The 14928-nt window shown below is 45.0% G+C and overlaps 1 protein-coding gene across 7 annotated transcripts in view; it reads right to left on the reverse strand.

Annotated features, from left to right (window-relative positions):
• The window catches only part of ITSN1 (intersectin 1), a 234736-nt gene that overhangs the window by 57830 nt on the left and 161978 nt on the right, over window positions 1–14928 (reverse strand). For all 7 annotated transcript variants that reach the window (XM_066259466.1, XM_066259465.1, XM_066259461.1 and 4 more), the window contains 4 exons: window positions 9778–10025; window positions 7845–8004; window positions 4283–4488; window positions 3431–3513 (listed from right to left, as the gene is read on the reverse strand). In XM_066259466.1, the coding sequence (XP_066115563.1) occupies window positions 3431–3513; window positions 4283–4488; window positions 7845–8004; window positions 9778–10025 (697 nt within the window). The remainder of the gene's footprint in view (window positions 1–3430; window positions 3514–4282; window positions 4489–7844; window positions 8005–9777; window positions 10026–14928) is intronic.

The raw sequence follows: 14928 nt of genomic DNA on the forward strand, positions 1-14928 counted from the left end.
GCTCCACATACAGTTCAGTAACGACAGACAGGGACAACACCAACTGCATGTCTGCCAACATGAGTGCTTACAGTGACCCACAATTTAACACCATGATTGCTTTTTAAAATTGAAATGACTGTTAAATTTCCTTTTAACTAACGCTACTGAGTGCCCGTGTTGCACCGAACAGCGCGTTAGCGTTAGTGAGTTAGATACAGTGATGGGCAGGCTCTGGGAGTGCACATCAAATATACGTGTTTTAAGGGAGCCAACTCACAATTTTAGAAAACTTTTAGACACAGCACTGTATTCTTTATACAAATTTAAAAAGGCACATTTTCCATTATTCAAATGCCTGAATGAAAACATATGTCCTGGTGCGCCATGCACACAGATGGTAGGAAGCTGTTAGAATGCAAAATGAAAACTATACATTTCATTAAAAATGAGCATCTACTTGTCATTCAAGTGTGTAAATAGGTAGAATGGGCGATGGTTAAAGCACTGTAGGGCCAATCCCAGAAAATAATCAAGCCTTTTGAACAAGTTGAAAAGACAAATCAGTTTCTTACATTTTATTATTCATGTAATTTAGTCTTAAGAATGAGAGCTGATGGTCTGCATTGTCTTGAATGTGGAGGGTGTGCATTCCAGAGGACGTCCTTCTTTTTAATTATGAACAGCTGATTTTACTAAGGTTTAGAAACCAAATCACATGCTCAGATCACTAGACACAAAATTCTAGATACTACACTAGATACAGGGTAAAAGATTTATTTTTCTACTTTTTCTCCATTTTATCCTAAGTCTTTGTACATATTTTTTAAAAGCAATAAAAAAAAATCTCCCTCTACCCCAAAAAGTTCACTTTTTTGTTTCTTGCTAAAGCTTCAGATGCTGGTCCTTCACTGCAGAGCCTGACGGTAGCTAGCAGGCGGGACTGTGGGGTACGGGGTCCTGAGCGCGTAGGGAGGGCCCTGCAGGAGGCCCGATGAAAGCTCCACACACACAGAACACACACCCACTGCGTGTGCTCACCGGGGCAGCTCCACTGTGGGAGAGCGTGCCACAGGGCCGCTTTCCCTTCAGCAGTGCTGGCCTGGCCGGACCCCAGGCAGACAGAGGTCACCCAGATGTGCCATGGAGAACAGAAGGCTTCTATCCTTAGCCCTCGGATGCTGGTAACACAAATCTCCATAGTTAGAGCTGGAGAAATGACTTCCCACACAAGGAATCCGAGTCTGGCAGCTTTAATAGGGACATCTTTTTTCATTAACACCCTCCTCTTGAGATTTCTCAACATTCTGACCCTTCCCTTCCCATTTTGCTTGGTGACCTGTCCTTAGCTCATGTTTGGCCACCTGAGAGGCTCCTTGGCCATTAATACTTTTCCCAATGATTCCTGCATTTAAAAGTCACTTTCTCAAAAACGGATCCAAATTTTGTAATTTCCAAAATGCTTAAGAAACTTCAGAAGCATGAACTCCGGCTGAACCGGCCGTGCAGTGTGGTAAGGACCCTGAGGAGCTGGAGGCCGTGGCTCTCCTCACCCTGCTGTGCACACAAGGACCTTCAGGGATCAGGAAGACAACACACAGTGGCAGCCACCATGAGACCCTCCCAAGCCGATACTTGCAGAGCTGCCCAACTGACAATCTATTTAATGTGGTCTATGGTTTACTTTTTTTTTTTTTTTTTTTTTTTGGTTTACTTTAAGTTTATGTTTAGTGCAGTATTAACAAGCAGCTCATTAATCTCTGCCAATAGCTTTTCCCAGAATCTCACTGCTAGTGTCCGCCCACAGCCCTCCACGTGCCAGCAGTCCTCCCTAGTGTTTCTAACATGCAAATTATTTCAAAATGGATGTAATAAATGTCAACCAGGGTTGGAACTTAACTCTCTTCTGTTGCCCAACTTTGTGTATGTGTGTGGTACATCTGTGACCTATTTATTGAGGCCTCAAGAGTTGAGCCTCTGTACAGGTTTCAAAACACACGGACAGCACCTGCCTGCTACTGGCAGAGGCTCCAGCTGTGACATAGGGGGTGGAGCCCTAGGGACACTGCGCAGCAGATAGCTACTGACCTCTACGTACAGCTGGAGTGCTCGTAATGATTCCTCATGCAAAGGGAAGCCGTTATCCCTAATTTGCAGATGAGGAGTTAGGGTATGACCAAAATAATCAGGTTATGGGGGTGGGGGAGTGGAGGCACACACCGCAGCGCTCCAGTGAGACGTCACTGGATGTAACACACTGACTTTGATGGTGGTGGTGGTGGGGGTATCATAATCGAACTTATATGATGCTGACTGCATGTGCTATGTTTAAAAAAGCTTTTTGCCTTTTCTCTTAATAGTGGATAAAAACATCATTAGGATGACAAGAATGTACAGGGAACTATGCTTATGACTGTCTTGGGGGTAACAGCAGAAAATCAATGTAATAAAATGTTGGATTTGTTTAGTGAGAATGAGGTTTTATAATTATACCTATACATTTTAAAACACTGTACTTCTAAAATTCCTCTTGAAAAAGTAACTTTGTTACTGTGAGTCTGAAATATCATTAAACCTTAATCCTTGTTGTCTCCATGGAAACAATTTTTTTGATAAGTCTATTTTTTATAAAGCAAGGTTTCTAAGGAATGCAACAATCTCATGATGGGGCACAAACTACATAAACCATCCTGTCCTCCTATAATTCATTCAAGGAACCCAAGAAAAACTGCTGTGCAGGTGGGGAGCCATCTGCCAGCCGTGAACACTGTGCAGCCCTGAATGCAGCGCCCACGTCACTGGGCAGTACTCTCAGCGCTAGGACAACGGCTGTCTGAGAGGAGAAGAGGCAGGAGGTATTTTCCCTCAGAGCCTGAACCATGTAGGTTTTGTTCATTTTTACACTCACACCACTTACTGGCACGTACAATCCTTAGGATCATGTCACAAAGCAGACACCAGGAAATAAAAGCAATCAACTGTTTGTGTAATAAACACTTAACATGAACTTTTTTAGGCCTGAATAATCTGGTGTGCTTATTTCCAGGGGACCTAGAAACAGAACATCTGTTCCATCTGGAGCAGTACTGATGATGTGGGTGTCGCTGCAGCCCCTTTGCTGGACTGCAAGCTATAGTTTTGAAACAATCCTAATCTGTAAATCACAGAATGTCCTCAGTGACTTTGATGGGCCACTTTCAAAAGCCAAAGGGCTCATAATCAAATATAATTGGAAAATTCAGGTTTTATGATCAATATGTCTGATAGTATTTTGAAAACCTCCATAAAGTGCTTTGACTTTGCTGTAATTTACCTTAGAGTTTAATATATTGAACATAAATTAATGGCGTCTGTTTTAAAGTGAAATCCAATCTTGTTTCAAATATTTGCTGTTTGTACTATACAAGTTCCTCGACCCCTCTAATAAATGTAATTTGAGTCCGGTTCTCACCTTCTCCCGAAAGGGCAGGCTTGGCTGCTGGGGAAGCTACTCTCTTCAGATTAGCAGGACTTTCTGAAGAACCAGAATCCACGCTGAAAGAGGGGAGTAGAGAGCATTTTAACTGTTATCTTCAAAGAGAACAGTACAAATGATACTGATTTTTCTTTTTTTAAAACTGTTTAACATCTAAAACTTTGAACAATCAAAAATAATAAGACTATGAACAATCTAAGCTGAAATAGGTACACTTTGTTAAATCACACAGTTGGGTGCTCAGGTGTGATTCTACAGCGCACGCCCGCATCTCAGCATGCGGCCAATGTGCTGATCTGTTCCACAGCACAACTGACAGATGCCCGGACAGTATTTTTGCTATTTTTCTCTTAAAGTTCATAATTTGTTTTAAATATCTACATAGTTGGAATAATTAGACAACAACCTGGTTAAGGTTCCTGGTGATAAGGTTCCTAATGAAGAAGATAATTCATTCTTCTAATTACTTCTGCAAAGGCTTCAAGCCTCTAAGTATTCCTGTACACCTGGTGCATTACTGAGTACTAAGCTCAGGAAGAGAGGAGTAATAACCAAAAAATCCACAAGGACATCCAGTTCTCAGAGCAGAATTTCCTCTTACAGAAGTTAATAAAAAACAAGATTTATAGGCTTCCACGAAGAAAGAAAAATGAGCATTTATCTGTAAAAGGCTGTCTTCTTGTTCACATTTGCCCTAGCTTTTGCAATTAAAAGGTCCAGAAGACAAAAGAACCCTACAACTCCTATCTAAATCTGAACTATGGAAACAATAATTTAATGAGCCTAACATTGTTTTAATCTAATAGAAACATTTAAACACAAAAATACCTTGTAGATTTCCTTATGGGCCCTGAAATGAGTTTCACGTATGATTTGGGGAACCAACCCTTCTGACCTTGAACTTCTCCAAACCACCACATGTCTTGCTGTTCCAGGACAGTGATGACATCGTTTTTGTTAAAATTCAAATGGTTGTCTTTCTTGGCTCTCCAAGGATACAGGGCTTGTGCCTGTAGCCCTTCCACCTTTTCACCCTTGTGGGGGGACGACAGAAAGGACCGCTCATTATTGGGGGACCTGTGACAATCAGGCAGCAAGAACACTGGCACCTCCTGTCAAGTAAGCACACGGCACACAGCCCCCGAGGCTGCTTCAGTGCAGCACGGGTTACAGATGCTCCCGTGCTCCTCAGGGACTATCTGCTCTCAAATGGGTGGAAAGACCTGCCAGCCTCCTCCCAAAGCCCTCGTCTGGCTCTCTAGAGCGTCTAAACAAGCCAGGAGGCCATACTTACTCTGTGTGCCTGTTCCCTTTTCGTTCTATTTTAACACTCAAGTTGCCCAAGGCACCCCACCCCCATTTCCAGTCTGACATGTATATTTAATGATAGGTAGACATTGGAGCAGAAATCCAATGACATCCCAAAAGATGAGTAACCAATATCTTAGTTTAGGTGACACACTGGACACTGCTTGCTGAGTTCCTTCTTAGAAGAAATTAGGTTTGGTTAGCCTAAATCCTTGTAATCGCCATTTATTTGACATCCACATGCAAGGCATTATGAGGTTACAAACATAAACAAAATGCCACCTCTGCCTCCCCAAAATAAGTTAGGGTAAAACTCTTTATTAACCATAAAGCACCATAAAAAGAGACAGTATGCTATTATTAGCAAAAAGCTCACAGTAATGGGGAAGAAAGAGATGTGAACAGCTACGAACTACCTACAGGGACTCTAGCTGCTCACTGTGCGGACAGAGGAAAGAGGGGTGACTCTGCCTGAGGGCAGCAGGGACAGCTCCCCCAGGGTGGCAGCAAGCTGGACAGACAAGGATTTGATGCTAGGGCTTCAGAGGAGGGTCCCCCAGGCCCAGGGCATGGCAGGGGCAGGGGCCTTGAGGCACTTGCTTTGCAAAGGGTCTGGGGAAGGAGCTGAGTCCGGGGTGCGTGCAGCCTGTTTCATGGAGGGGTAAAGGAGGAGAAGCGGCTGGAAAAGCAGGGTGAAGCATGATTATTTGTTTAAAGTCTATAGCACAGAAACATTATAATACCGTAAAACATTACTGAAACTACATAAACCTTCCTATTTTTCAGTTTTCAGTCCTGCACTATGTAAATGGATGAGAACAGGAGAACGCCAGATGGTCCTTCAGAACAGTCTGGGCTTGCCCTCAGAGACATGCTCATACTGACATTAATCATGATTACATCGGCTACATAGAGATTCATGACTGGTCCAATCGTTTCAGCATCCAGGTGGGTAACATCTACATCCTGGTGCTCATAGCTTCTTACCTCTTAAACCTGTTTCCGTATCAATGGTACAGTCCTTTAAACACTCAGAACTGAGGCAGTTTCTCTGAACCCCCAAAACCCCAGAAGCACTTAGTCCGCACCCCCCCCCACCTTCCTTCCTCACACCCGCAGGGCCCTAACATCCCCACCGCCGTGGCCCCTCACCTCTCTGCATTATCCAATCCTCTTGGCCACTTCCATTCTTTTTCTACCAAGAATGAACCCAGGTCAGCATTGCAGCTGCAGCCTCAGTGGTATTTCAGAATCTCGCGGCCTGACCAGTCCTCCCTGGGCTCGCCCCACCAATCTTTGTGCACGAATGCGCCCAAATAACCCAGCCAGGGGTCAGGCAGAGCATAAACTTGGTTTAAATCCCAAGTCTATCACTTACTAATTTTGTGACTGTGGCAATTATTCAATCTCTCTAGGCCTCAGTGTCTAAACCAGTGGTTCTCAACCTGTGGGTCGCGACCCGATGGGGGTCAAACGACCAAAACACAGGGGTCGCCAAATATGTATTTTCCGATGGCTTTAGGCGACCCCTGTGTTTTGGTCGTTTGACCCCCACTGGGGTCACGACCCACAGGTTGAGAACCGCTGGTCTAGATCTATAAAGCAGAGGAACTTTCTTTAAAGGTTGCCAAGCGAGTTTAGTATGTTCTTCCCTGTAATAGCAGTGAGTCTAACAGCAGCAGGAGCCTTTACTTCTGTTATTTCTAGCCCCAAACCATGCAGTAACCCTGCAGACGGCTAAACAATGTGCGATGACCAGGTACAGGCTCAGGTTCACTCAGCCTCGTGACCCTTGACTCCCCTTTGCTGACTTCCTATTGTGCGTCCACTGCAGCACTGGGGTCCCTTCCCTCAGCACACCCTCTCTCCACCTTTCCTCTCCCAGAAGAGACAGATCCTGTGTCCTCTGGTTTTCACGTGTCCACCTCACACCAATTCTGCTCTTTCTTCATTAATCACTCTTCTGTCAGCAAACCATCTCGTCCTCACCCTCTGCAATCTTTGTCCTATTCTATCCAGGTCACACATCCATCCTGCCCACTGTTCCAAATGGTCTCTTCTTTGCCCTGACCACCCCCTCCCCCATACTAAGTCACCATCACTCAGCATGAGACAGGATACAAAGGAAAGGAACACCTGTTAGGAGTTCCCCTCCCCCAGCTCACAAAACACACGTACTCTGGGATCCTCCACCATCCTCTGTCCTCTCTCCTCTGGAGGTCTCACATGTGTCCTCAGAGCTGACCTATGCTCCAGACAGGACCCCCAGACGTCCCACTCTCATCCTAAACTTGACACATCTAACACCCAACTCTTCCCGCTAACTAAAAGTCAATTTTCTGTCTTCCTTGCTCCTCTTCCAAATCCCGGACATGTTCCTTTCCCGTTTGCTCCCACATGCACTGTGAGTCCGTCCTCCTTAACGGGGTGCTTCCCAGTGTCCTCCACAGGGCTCTCCCCACAGCCTGCGCTCCATCTGGTGGTTCCAGGTCAGAGACTGTCCCTAACTGCCATGTGCCTGCCATAGGTCCGTTTGCTCTTGTTTGGTTTGAGTGATTGTTTACAGAAATTTCATTCCTTTACTGTAGTAAGTAAAAACAAATACAGAAAAGCCAGTTTTCTCCTTTCTGACATGACTCTTTCTTAGCAGAGCACTTATGAGCTTCCCATTAAGCTGCCATCAGTCTGGTTTCCAATAAATACTCAATGGTCTAGCCAAATGAACTGACCCACAATTTTCCTTAGTCACACTCTGATTTCTGACCCCACAGCCTCTTCTCATGGTATTTTCTGCCCTCTCCATTTCCTAGTAAGCTCTTAACTTATAGTACAAGATGCAGTGTGAAGGCCACTTCCTCAGTGACGCTTCCCTGGTCAAGCAGGCAGGGAGTTTACCCGCCTTCCCTGCTCACAACACTCTCCAGCCTCCTTGTAGGCAACTGGGAAGACCGGAACCAGGTGCCTGCTGACCCAGAAGCACAGAATGAGGTTTACTTTTAGATGACACGGCCTACAAGCAGGTGCTGAATGTGCGGCACCTTACTGCATGCCAGGCCCTCGCATGCCCACCGACTGCTTTTACCTGGCCTAGGACAGGAGACGGAGAAGAGCCAGTGGCCGTGGCCGGAGTGAAAGCCGATCTCTGCCTCAACTGGCCGGCGCTTGGAACGGTGAGAGAGGGCTGAGCTGCCCAGGCGTCCCAGTTATCTGTTTCTGTTTTCTCCTTCGTGTTGGTGGGCCACCTAGAAGGAGAGGCATGCCTCAATGAGGAGCAAGTACTTCCTGCCACACCAGCGTTCTCCACCATGAGCACAAACCCAGCATGTGGACGGGGCTTTCTAAAGTTCGAGAACAAGGAGGAGAGGAAAAAGCACTGGACTTGGGTTTGAGTCGGAGCTTTGCACACGAGCAATGAACTTTAGGTAAATTAGAGTAAGTTTCTCTGTACCCTGATTTCCTCACTGATAGAATGGGAACATGATTCTGCTACTCTGATTGGTTGAGAGGGTCAGACGAAATGCTGGATCAGGAAATACTCTGTAACTCTAAGGCACCAGAAAAACATCCTAACCTGACCATCACTGTCATTTGTAACAACAATAGCCAATCAGCAGGAGAAAGACACTATGCACCAGTGTGAAAACATGCAGCTGGTAGCTGGGCCTTTTCCCATCATTTCTCTGTGCCATCCATCACACAGTGAGCAATGGCCACAGGCCCAGATACCAGTTCTCCTGAATCTGCGGGACACTTTCAATTTTGTAATCTTACAATTTTAAATAAACACATCTGTGTGAGTGTAGCTCTTACATGCAATTTACTTTTTACTTCTTTATAAGACATTTACACAGTTGAAATTCAGATAATTCCTCTGTTGGATGGTACATCCTGATTTGGGGTTTAGAAAATAAGACACCCGTAATTATAGCAGGAGACTGTGCACCACACATTTAATGAGAAAGTGTCACACTGATTGGATCCACAATAAAACAAAATCCTGGAAAACGTGATACTTATCTTGTATTTTAGCCTGTGCCTTAATTAAAAAAGTCAACACTTCTCAATCAAGATCGAGGAAGGAAGGGAGTTTCAACTTGGATTTGTGCCAACATAAGGCAACTTTCTAGCAGGGATTAGACAGGGCAGACACCTATGTGGCACTTTCAACCTCTTGTATGAGAATATAAGCAGGAAACACTTGCTATTCCTCCACCCTCCCCTGTACCTACCTCCTGCTGCCCTTGGCCATCACGCCCCCTTTTCCCTCTGTCTGAACTGTCTGATCTTTCTCCAGATTTGACTACTTGTCTTTGATTCATTTCTTCTGAAAGCTGGTGAGACTTGAAAAAAATTTGAAACATTTCTTATTCAAATCACTTCTACAAGAATGCTGGTGCCGATTATTTTTACACAACTGCATGTCTCAACCATGGTCCTAGAACTGGGAAGGTGGGAAGTGGTTTCAGTTTTTGTCCCCAACCTCTGCTCACACCTGTTTTTAATGCCATTTCCTGATGACCAAGGGCACAGCCCCACCAGCGGCCAAGCACCTACACCTCTTCACACGGTACATTTGTACAAGACTGATGAAGAGGAATGCTGTAAAAGAAACAGCTTTCTCTCCTACTCAGAATCATATGACTGAAGTCAACTTCCGTTTCTGTCCAGCTTAAAAGTGCTATTTACACATAGGAAATGACTGAGTGCTGACTGCGTGGATATAGACTGTTAGGGTACTTTCTCCATCTCTTTCACAGGAGTGAAAAAGGCAGACAGACAACTGAACCTACAAGAGTACATACAGGCTTGCTCGGCACCAGGGCAAACCATGGTTGAGCAATGACATGCTCTAACCCAGCTGGGATTATGTGCCCACCACTTGCCAGTAGAGCAGACAGAGAAAGTGAGCCAACTCCTGTGTGCGAGCCACACCCCCAAACCAGGACAACATTTAAAGAAACAATGATCACTATGTGGGAATTTCAAGTTATTGGCAATAGCGGGGCTGCACATACGTGGAGCTGAAGTCGGCCCAGTTGTTGGGGGTCGCAGAGGGCTCTGCCGAGGTCACCGCCGGAGGTGCGGGCGTTTCCCGCACAGCCAGCATGGGTGCAGGGGGGAAGGCCGGGTCTGCCACTGGCTTGATGGAAGCAGGAACCTCATTTTCTGGGATTCTCTCTGCGTAGTTGGCAGGAAACCAACCCGTCTTTCCTTTCAGTTCTCCTCCCAGCCATCCCGGCTCTCCAGTCTGGCTCTCATCCACCTGCAGGAGAGCCACAGGGTTGGACTCGAGGGGGATGAATAGGCCAGGACAGACGGCAAACACACAACAGGCAGAGCCCTGCGCCTGACGGACTACACACAGGCCTGACTTCTCACACTGGAGTCTGGGAAACAGTCTCTAGACTCTGGCTCTGAGAAGCAGTTCGAGCTGTAATTCTGGCTCTCACCCTTGTGCTGTTGTAGCTTTTTCCTTGTTCCCTTTTCCTAACAACACAGTTCAATGAAGTGCCTGAGATCCTGAGGCCCAGAGTTTAAATGTTTGGAGCTCTTTTGAATTGGAAAGTGATCTGACATACTTAATCACTCAGGAAGTCATGTAATTATTACAAAGAGTTTGACTTGGTTGATTAACTAGGGAGTTGTTCAGCATAGGGACACAAGAGATAAAAACACACCTTCGACGGTTTCCACGGGAAGCAAAGCAGACTGCTGTGTTTAGCCATTTACAACTTCACAGACATATGACGAGGAAACTAAATAATTATTCATAGCAACAACAAATTTTACTAAGGGCTCATAGTCTTCATTTATATAAATTTACTTTAGTATTCATATAGTGCACATGAGAATATAAAATTATGCTGTTTAAAATTTTCAGAGGCTACTGATTACAGCAAGTACTGCTAATGTTCGTACCATATCTCGATTCCATCTCAAAATCCGCAGGATGAGTCTGCTTATCTTTACAAGTTAACCCTACTATTTTATGAGCAGCAGCAGAACGATCTTGGAAGACAATTACATTCACTATTAGAAAATTATGTTGATTACTGTTAAGTCAAATCAGAGACCTTATCTTGTTCTGAATCACTTAACATATCATTGCCTAAGGAGGTAAAACATTTAACACTTTTTTGAACATTAACATTACCTTTCTGAAATCAATAAATGAGTACGTAGGGTCTTCACAATAATTTTGGAAAAATACTAGTTTTCTAATTCATTCAACTATTCAGTAAACAAACAAAAAAAAAGCAAAAGCCTATGGAACCAAACATCTCTCTGTATTCTGTGTAGAGCAGTGTTTTTCAACCAGTGTGCCATGAGACATGGTCAGGTGTGCCGTGGGGAAATTAAACATGGGTCCCCAAACTACGGCCTGCGTGCTGGATACGGCCCATGGAGGCTATTTATCCAGCCCGCCACCAGCCACCTCCATCCATCTGAACATAAACATTCCCCTCACAATCCCTCCAGCTATCAGCGACAGGAAGAGTGGAGGCACAGGGAACATTCACTGACCAATCACCTTCTAGGATTCATCCCGACCACTAGCGATGAACCAATAGTAGGCCGCCTCTCATCCACACCCAGGAAGGTCCCCACTCGGGCTGCCACGCACTTGTCATTGTGTGGCCGCAGCGAGTAGTTGAAGCTGCTACTCCTCCCCATGGTCCCGATTTCTAATCCTGGTCAGGACTGGAGGTAAATGTTGCCACCACAAGATGAAGCCTCAGCCTCAGCTGGTTATGTCTATCCTGATGGTGTATATAGATATTTGACCTTTTTCTTTTCAAAAGAGGCCCCCGCAGCCCTGGCCGGTTGGCTCAGCGGTAGAGCGTCGGCCTGGCGTGCGAGGGACCCGGGTTCGATTCCCGGCCAGGGCACACAGGAGAAGCGCCCATTTGCTTCTCCACCCCCCCCCCTTCTTCTCTGTCTCTCTCTTCCCCTCCCGCAGCCAAGGCTCCATTGGAGCAAAGATGGCCCGGGCGCTGGGGATGGCTCCTTGGCCTCTGCCCCAGGTGCTAGAGTGGCTCTGGTCGCAAAAGAGCGACGCCCCAGAAGGGCAGAGCATCGCCCCCTGGTGGGCAGAGCGTTGCCCCCGGTGGGCGTGCCGGGTGGATCCCAGTCGGGCGCATGCGGGAGTCTGTCTGACTGTCTCTCCCCATTTCCAGCTTCAGAAAAATACCAAAAAAAAAAAAAAGGAGGCCCCCTGCAGAGGGTGATATACAATGCATCACAATGTTATCTAACTTTAAAGCTAAAGTTTGCTGATCTTCCTTTGGACAGTTTTTGGTTATCTGTTGCCAAGGAGTTCCCCATTCTGGCCAACAAAGCTATTTTGATATTGCTCCCGTTTTCAACCACATATCTATGTGAGCTGAGCTTCTCAAGCTTGACTGCGATAAAAACTAAAAACAGAGACTGAGAACTGTTGAGGAAGAGCTTTGTGTGTGTCTTTCTACCATTCCTGCCAGGATATCCCTTTTGTGTTCATTAAAACAGGCCCAGGTTTCACACTTAGTGAGTATAAATACATTTAGAAACTATATTATTAACTATATGTATAATATTCAATATGTACTGTGTTAGAGTGTCATTTTGTGTCATTTTGGTAGGTGGCGTGCCCCAGGATTTTGTAATTTTTGAGCCGCGGCTCAAAAAAGGTTGAAAATCACTGGTGTAGAGTAACAGGCTGTAATATTCATTCGCTTACTTGAATTAAAAAGATGCTTCATATGGGGTAGAGAAAGTGGAATATTCAGCTTACTACTTAATTTTGTGTGTTGTCTACAAAATATTCAGTGTGGAGGGAACGCTTGCCTGCTGCCTCACCTTGGGGAACCCCTTACTGCAGGGGTCTCAAACTTGCGGCCTGCCGAACAATTTTGTGCGGCCCGCAGACTAATCCACGAAGTTCAAAATATTTTGGATAAAATTAAGTAAGCCCGTGGATTAGTCTGTGGGCCGCACAAAATTGTTTGGCGGGCCGCAAGTTTGAGACCCCTGCCTTACTGTCACGGGAAATGCAATGTTTAAAGCTGGAGATGCAATGTTTAAAGCTGGGAACTCTCCAAACAGGAGTTCCCTGAGATAAACTGCAGTGCTGCTTCGAAGGTTCTCTGTTTAGCTTTACAGTTCTGCTACTCTCACTGAAGATGAATCAGATTAAACATGTTGGCCCCTTTTCATTCAGCTTCCCCACACTATTCTGTTCTTACTTCCCATCGTCTGGGCAGCTCCAACTGTTTCTCCAGATGAGAATTTCAGATGACATTTTTTCTACTTGAATCTTATTTTATATTAAACTCAAATGGCTACACTGCCTTTCCTTTCTCGTTTATATTTATTGGTGATATTATGACATGTTTTAACTCTGCCACTGCTTTGCACTGGAAGCAAGTTCTTTTTAGGCCAACTTGTGCCAGTTGACCCCCAACTTCTTAGAAAGTTCAACAGTCAAGCCCGGGCCTCTTCTTTTCATGCTAGGACCAAAGGTGATATCAGGCAGAAGTAAGGAGCTGAGGTTACACAGTAACAGCCCTGAGTCTGCAAAGGGGGATGGTCAAGGGTGGGCACAGCAATTAAATTGCCCCAACTTAAATACCAGTTCCCCAATTTATTAACTGGTTGACTCTGGGCAAGTCTAATCCCCTAGTGCAGGGGTCAGGAACCTATGGCTCACAAGCCAGATGTGGCTCTTTTGATGGCTGCATCTGACTCACAGACAAATCTTCAATAAAAAAATAATAATGTTAAAAATATAAAACATTCTCATGTATTACAATCCATTCATTTCCTACTGCTCATGTTCATGGTTGCGGGTGGCTGGAGCCAATCACAGCTGTCCTCCGGGACAACACCAAATTTTTATTGGATAATGCGTAATGTACATGGGTTATTGTATGGCTCTCAAGGAATTACATTTTAAAATATGTGGCGTTCATGGCTCTCTCAGCCAAAAAGGTTCCCAACCCCTGCCCTAATGGGGACAATAAAAGCACCTATTACGGTGGTTGTGCGGATTGTTAAACATTTAGAGCACTGCGTGGCATATGACAAGTGTTTCATGACAAATTTTTGTTAAAGCCATGTCTCCTACTATCCAGCTGACTGCACTCTAGTCCCCTCTGGTATTCTGCTCATACTAAAAGCCTGGTCTCCACGTGACCCTTGCTTTAGGTGACAATCTCTGTTCCCGCTACGGGGAGCTCCCTGCTCAGAAACCTGTCTGGTAGGAACCCTCCAGGTTTGCTTTCTAGCCAGTAGTAATGCTTTCGGGGTTGGAATTCAATTCCTGATTGTGGCCTGTCTGGTCTGTACAAATTGGACTTGCTGGTATGTCAGCTGCCTGACTCATATCCCATGATCCCCTGAAACACAGGGTCTTATCTGGGTAACAGACTTCTGGTTGACCTGTAATTGGATCTGAGGTCCCAGGAATGCCGCACACTGTGGGCAGGTCTAGCCCCCAACCTAGCTAACTGATCATACCCAGCCCTGTCTCCTCTATGACAGCAATAGCTTCCCTACTGAGAGGTTCTGGGAATACTCAGGAAGGCGAACGCGCCGCCCTTATCTGTGCCAACAGGTTTATCATGGCCTTCAAGGCATTTTACTTTTAACCAAGGAAATTCACTGGTCAACTCTGACCAAACAGGTTTCAATCATTTGATTTATTCTTATAAAATGCCATTAATTTTTATGAATAATTAAATTTTAAGGTTCAAAAGCTATAATAAAAATTCACTCTTCACATTAAATTAACCACTTAGAGAAAATACAAAGGTTCTCATATGAAAATGAGAAACATTTCTTCCTGGACTTGGGAAACTTTACCCAAAATGCCAATCCAATTGTGGAAAAACATTATAAAAGATTAGAATAGAATAAGAAAAGTTAGGCATGCAAACTTCCTTGTAACGTGGCCAGCTGTAATGTGCACTTTTACATACATGATGTAGACCTATCTATTGGTGGCTATCAGTCAGGGGGATTTGAGGAATTAACAGTATTGTTCTCCATAGTTTCATTTAACCAGCCCCAAGGTACCAGTTCAAAGCATCTGGGGTAATTACAGTGGAACATCATCCCAGAGGCAAGTGTGAACTCCAGATATTACCCACATGTCTGGGAATATGTTACCCATCTAGAAACTATTA

This window comes from Saccopteryx bilineata, chromosome 2 (genome assembly GCF_036850765.1).
Source record: "Saccopteryx bilineata isolate mSacBil1 chromosome 2, mSacBil1_pri_phased_curated, whole genome shotgun sequence".
NCBI classification, from domain to species: domain Eukaryota; kingdom Metazoa; phylum Chordata; class Mammalia; order Chiroptera; family Emballonuridae; genus Saccopteryx; species Saccopteryx bilineata.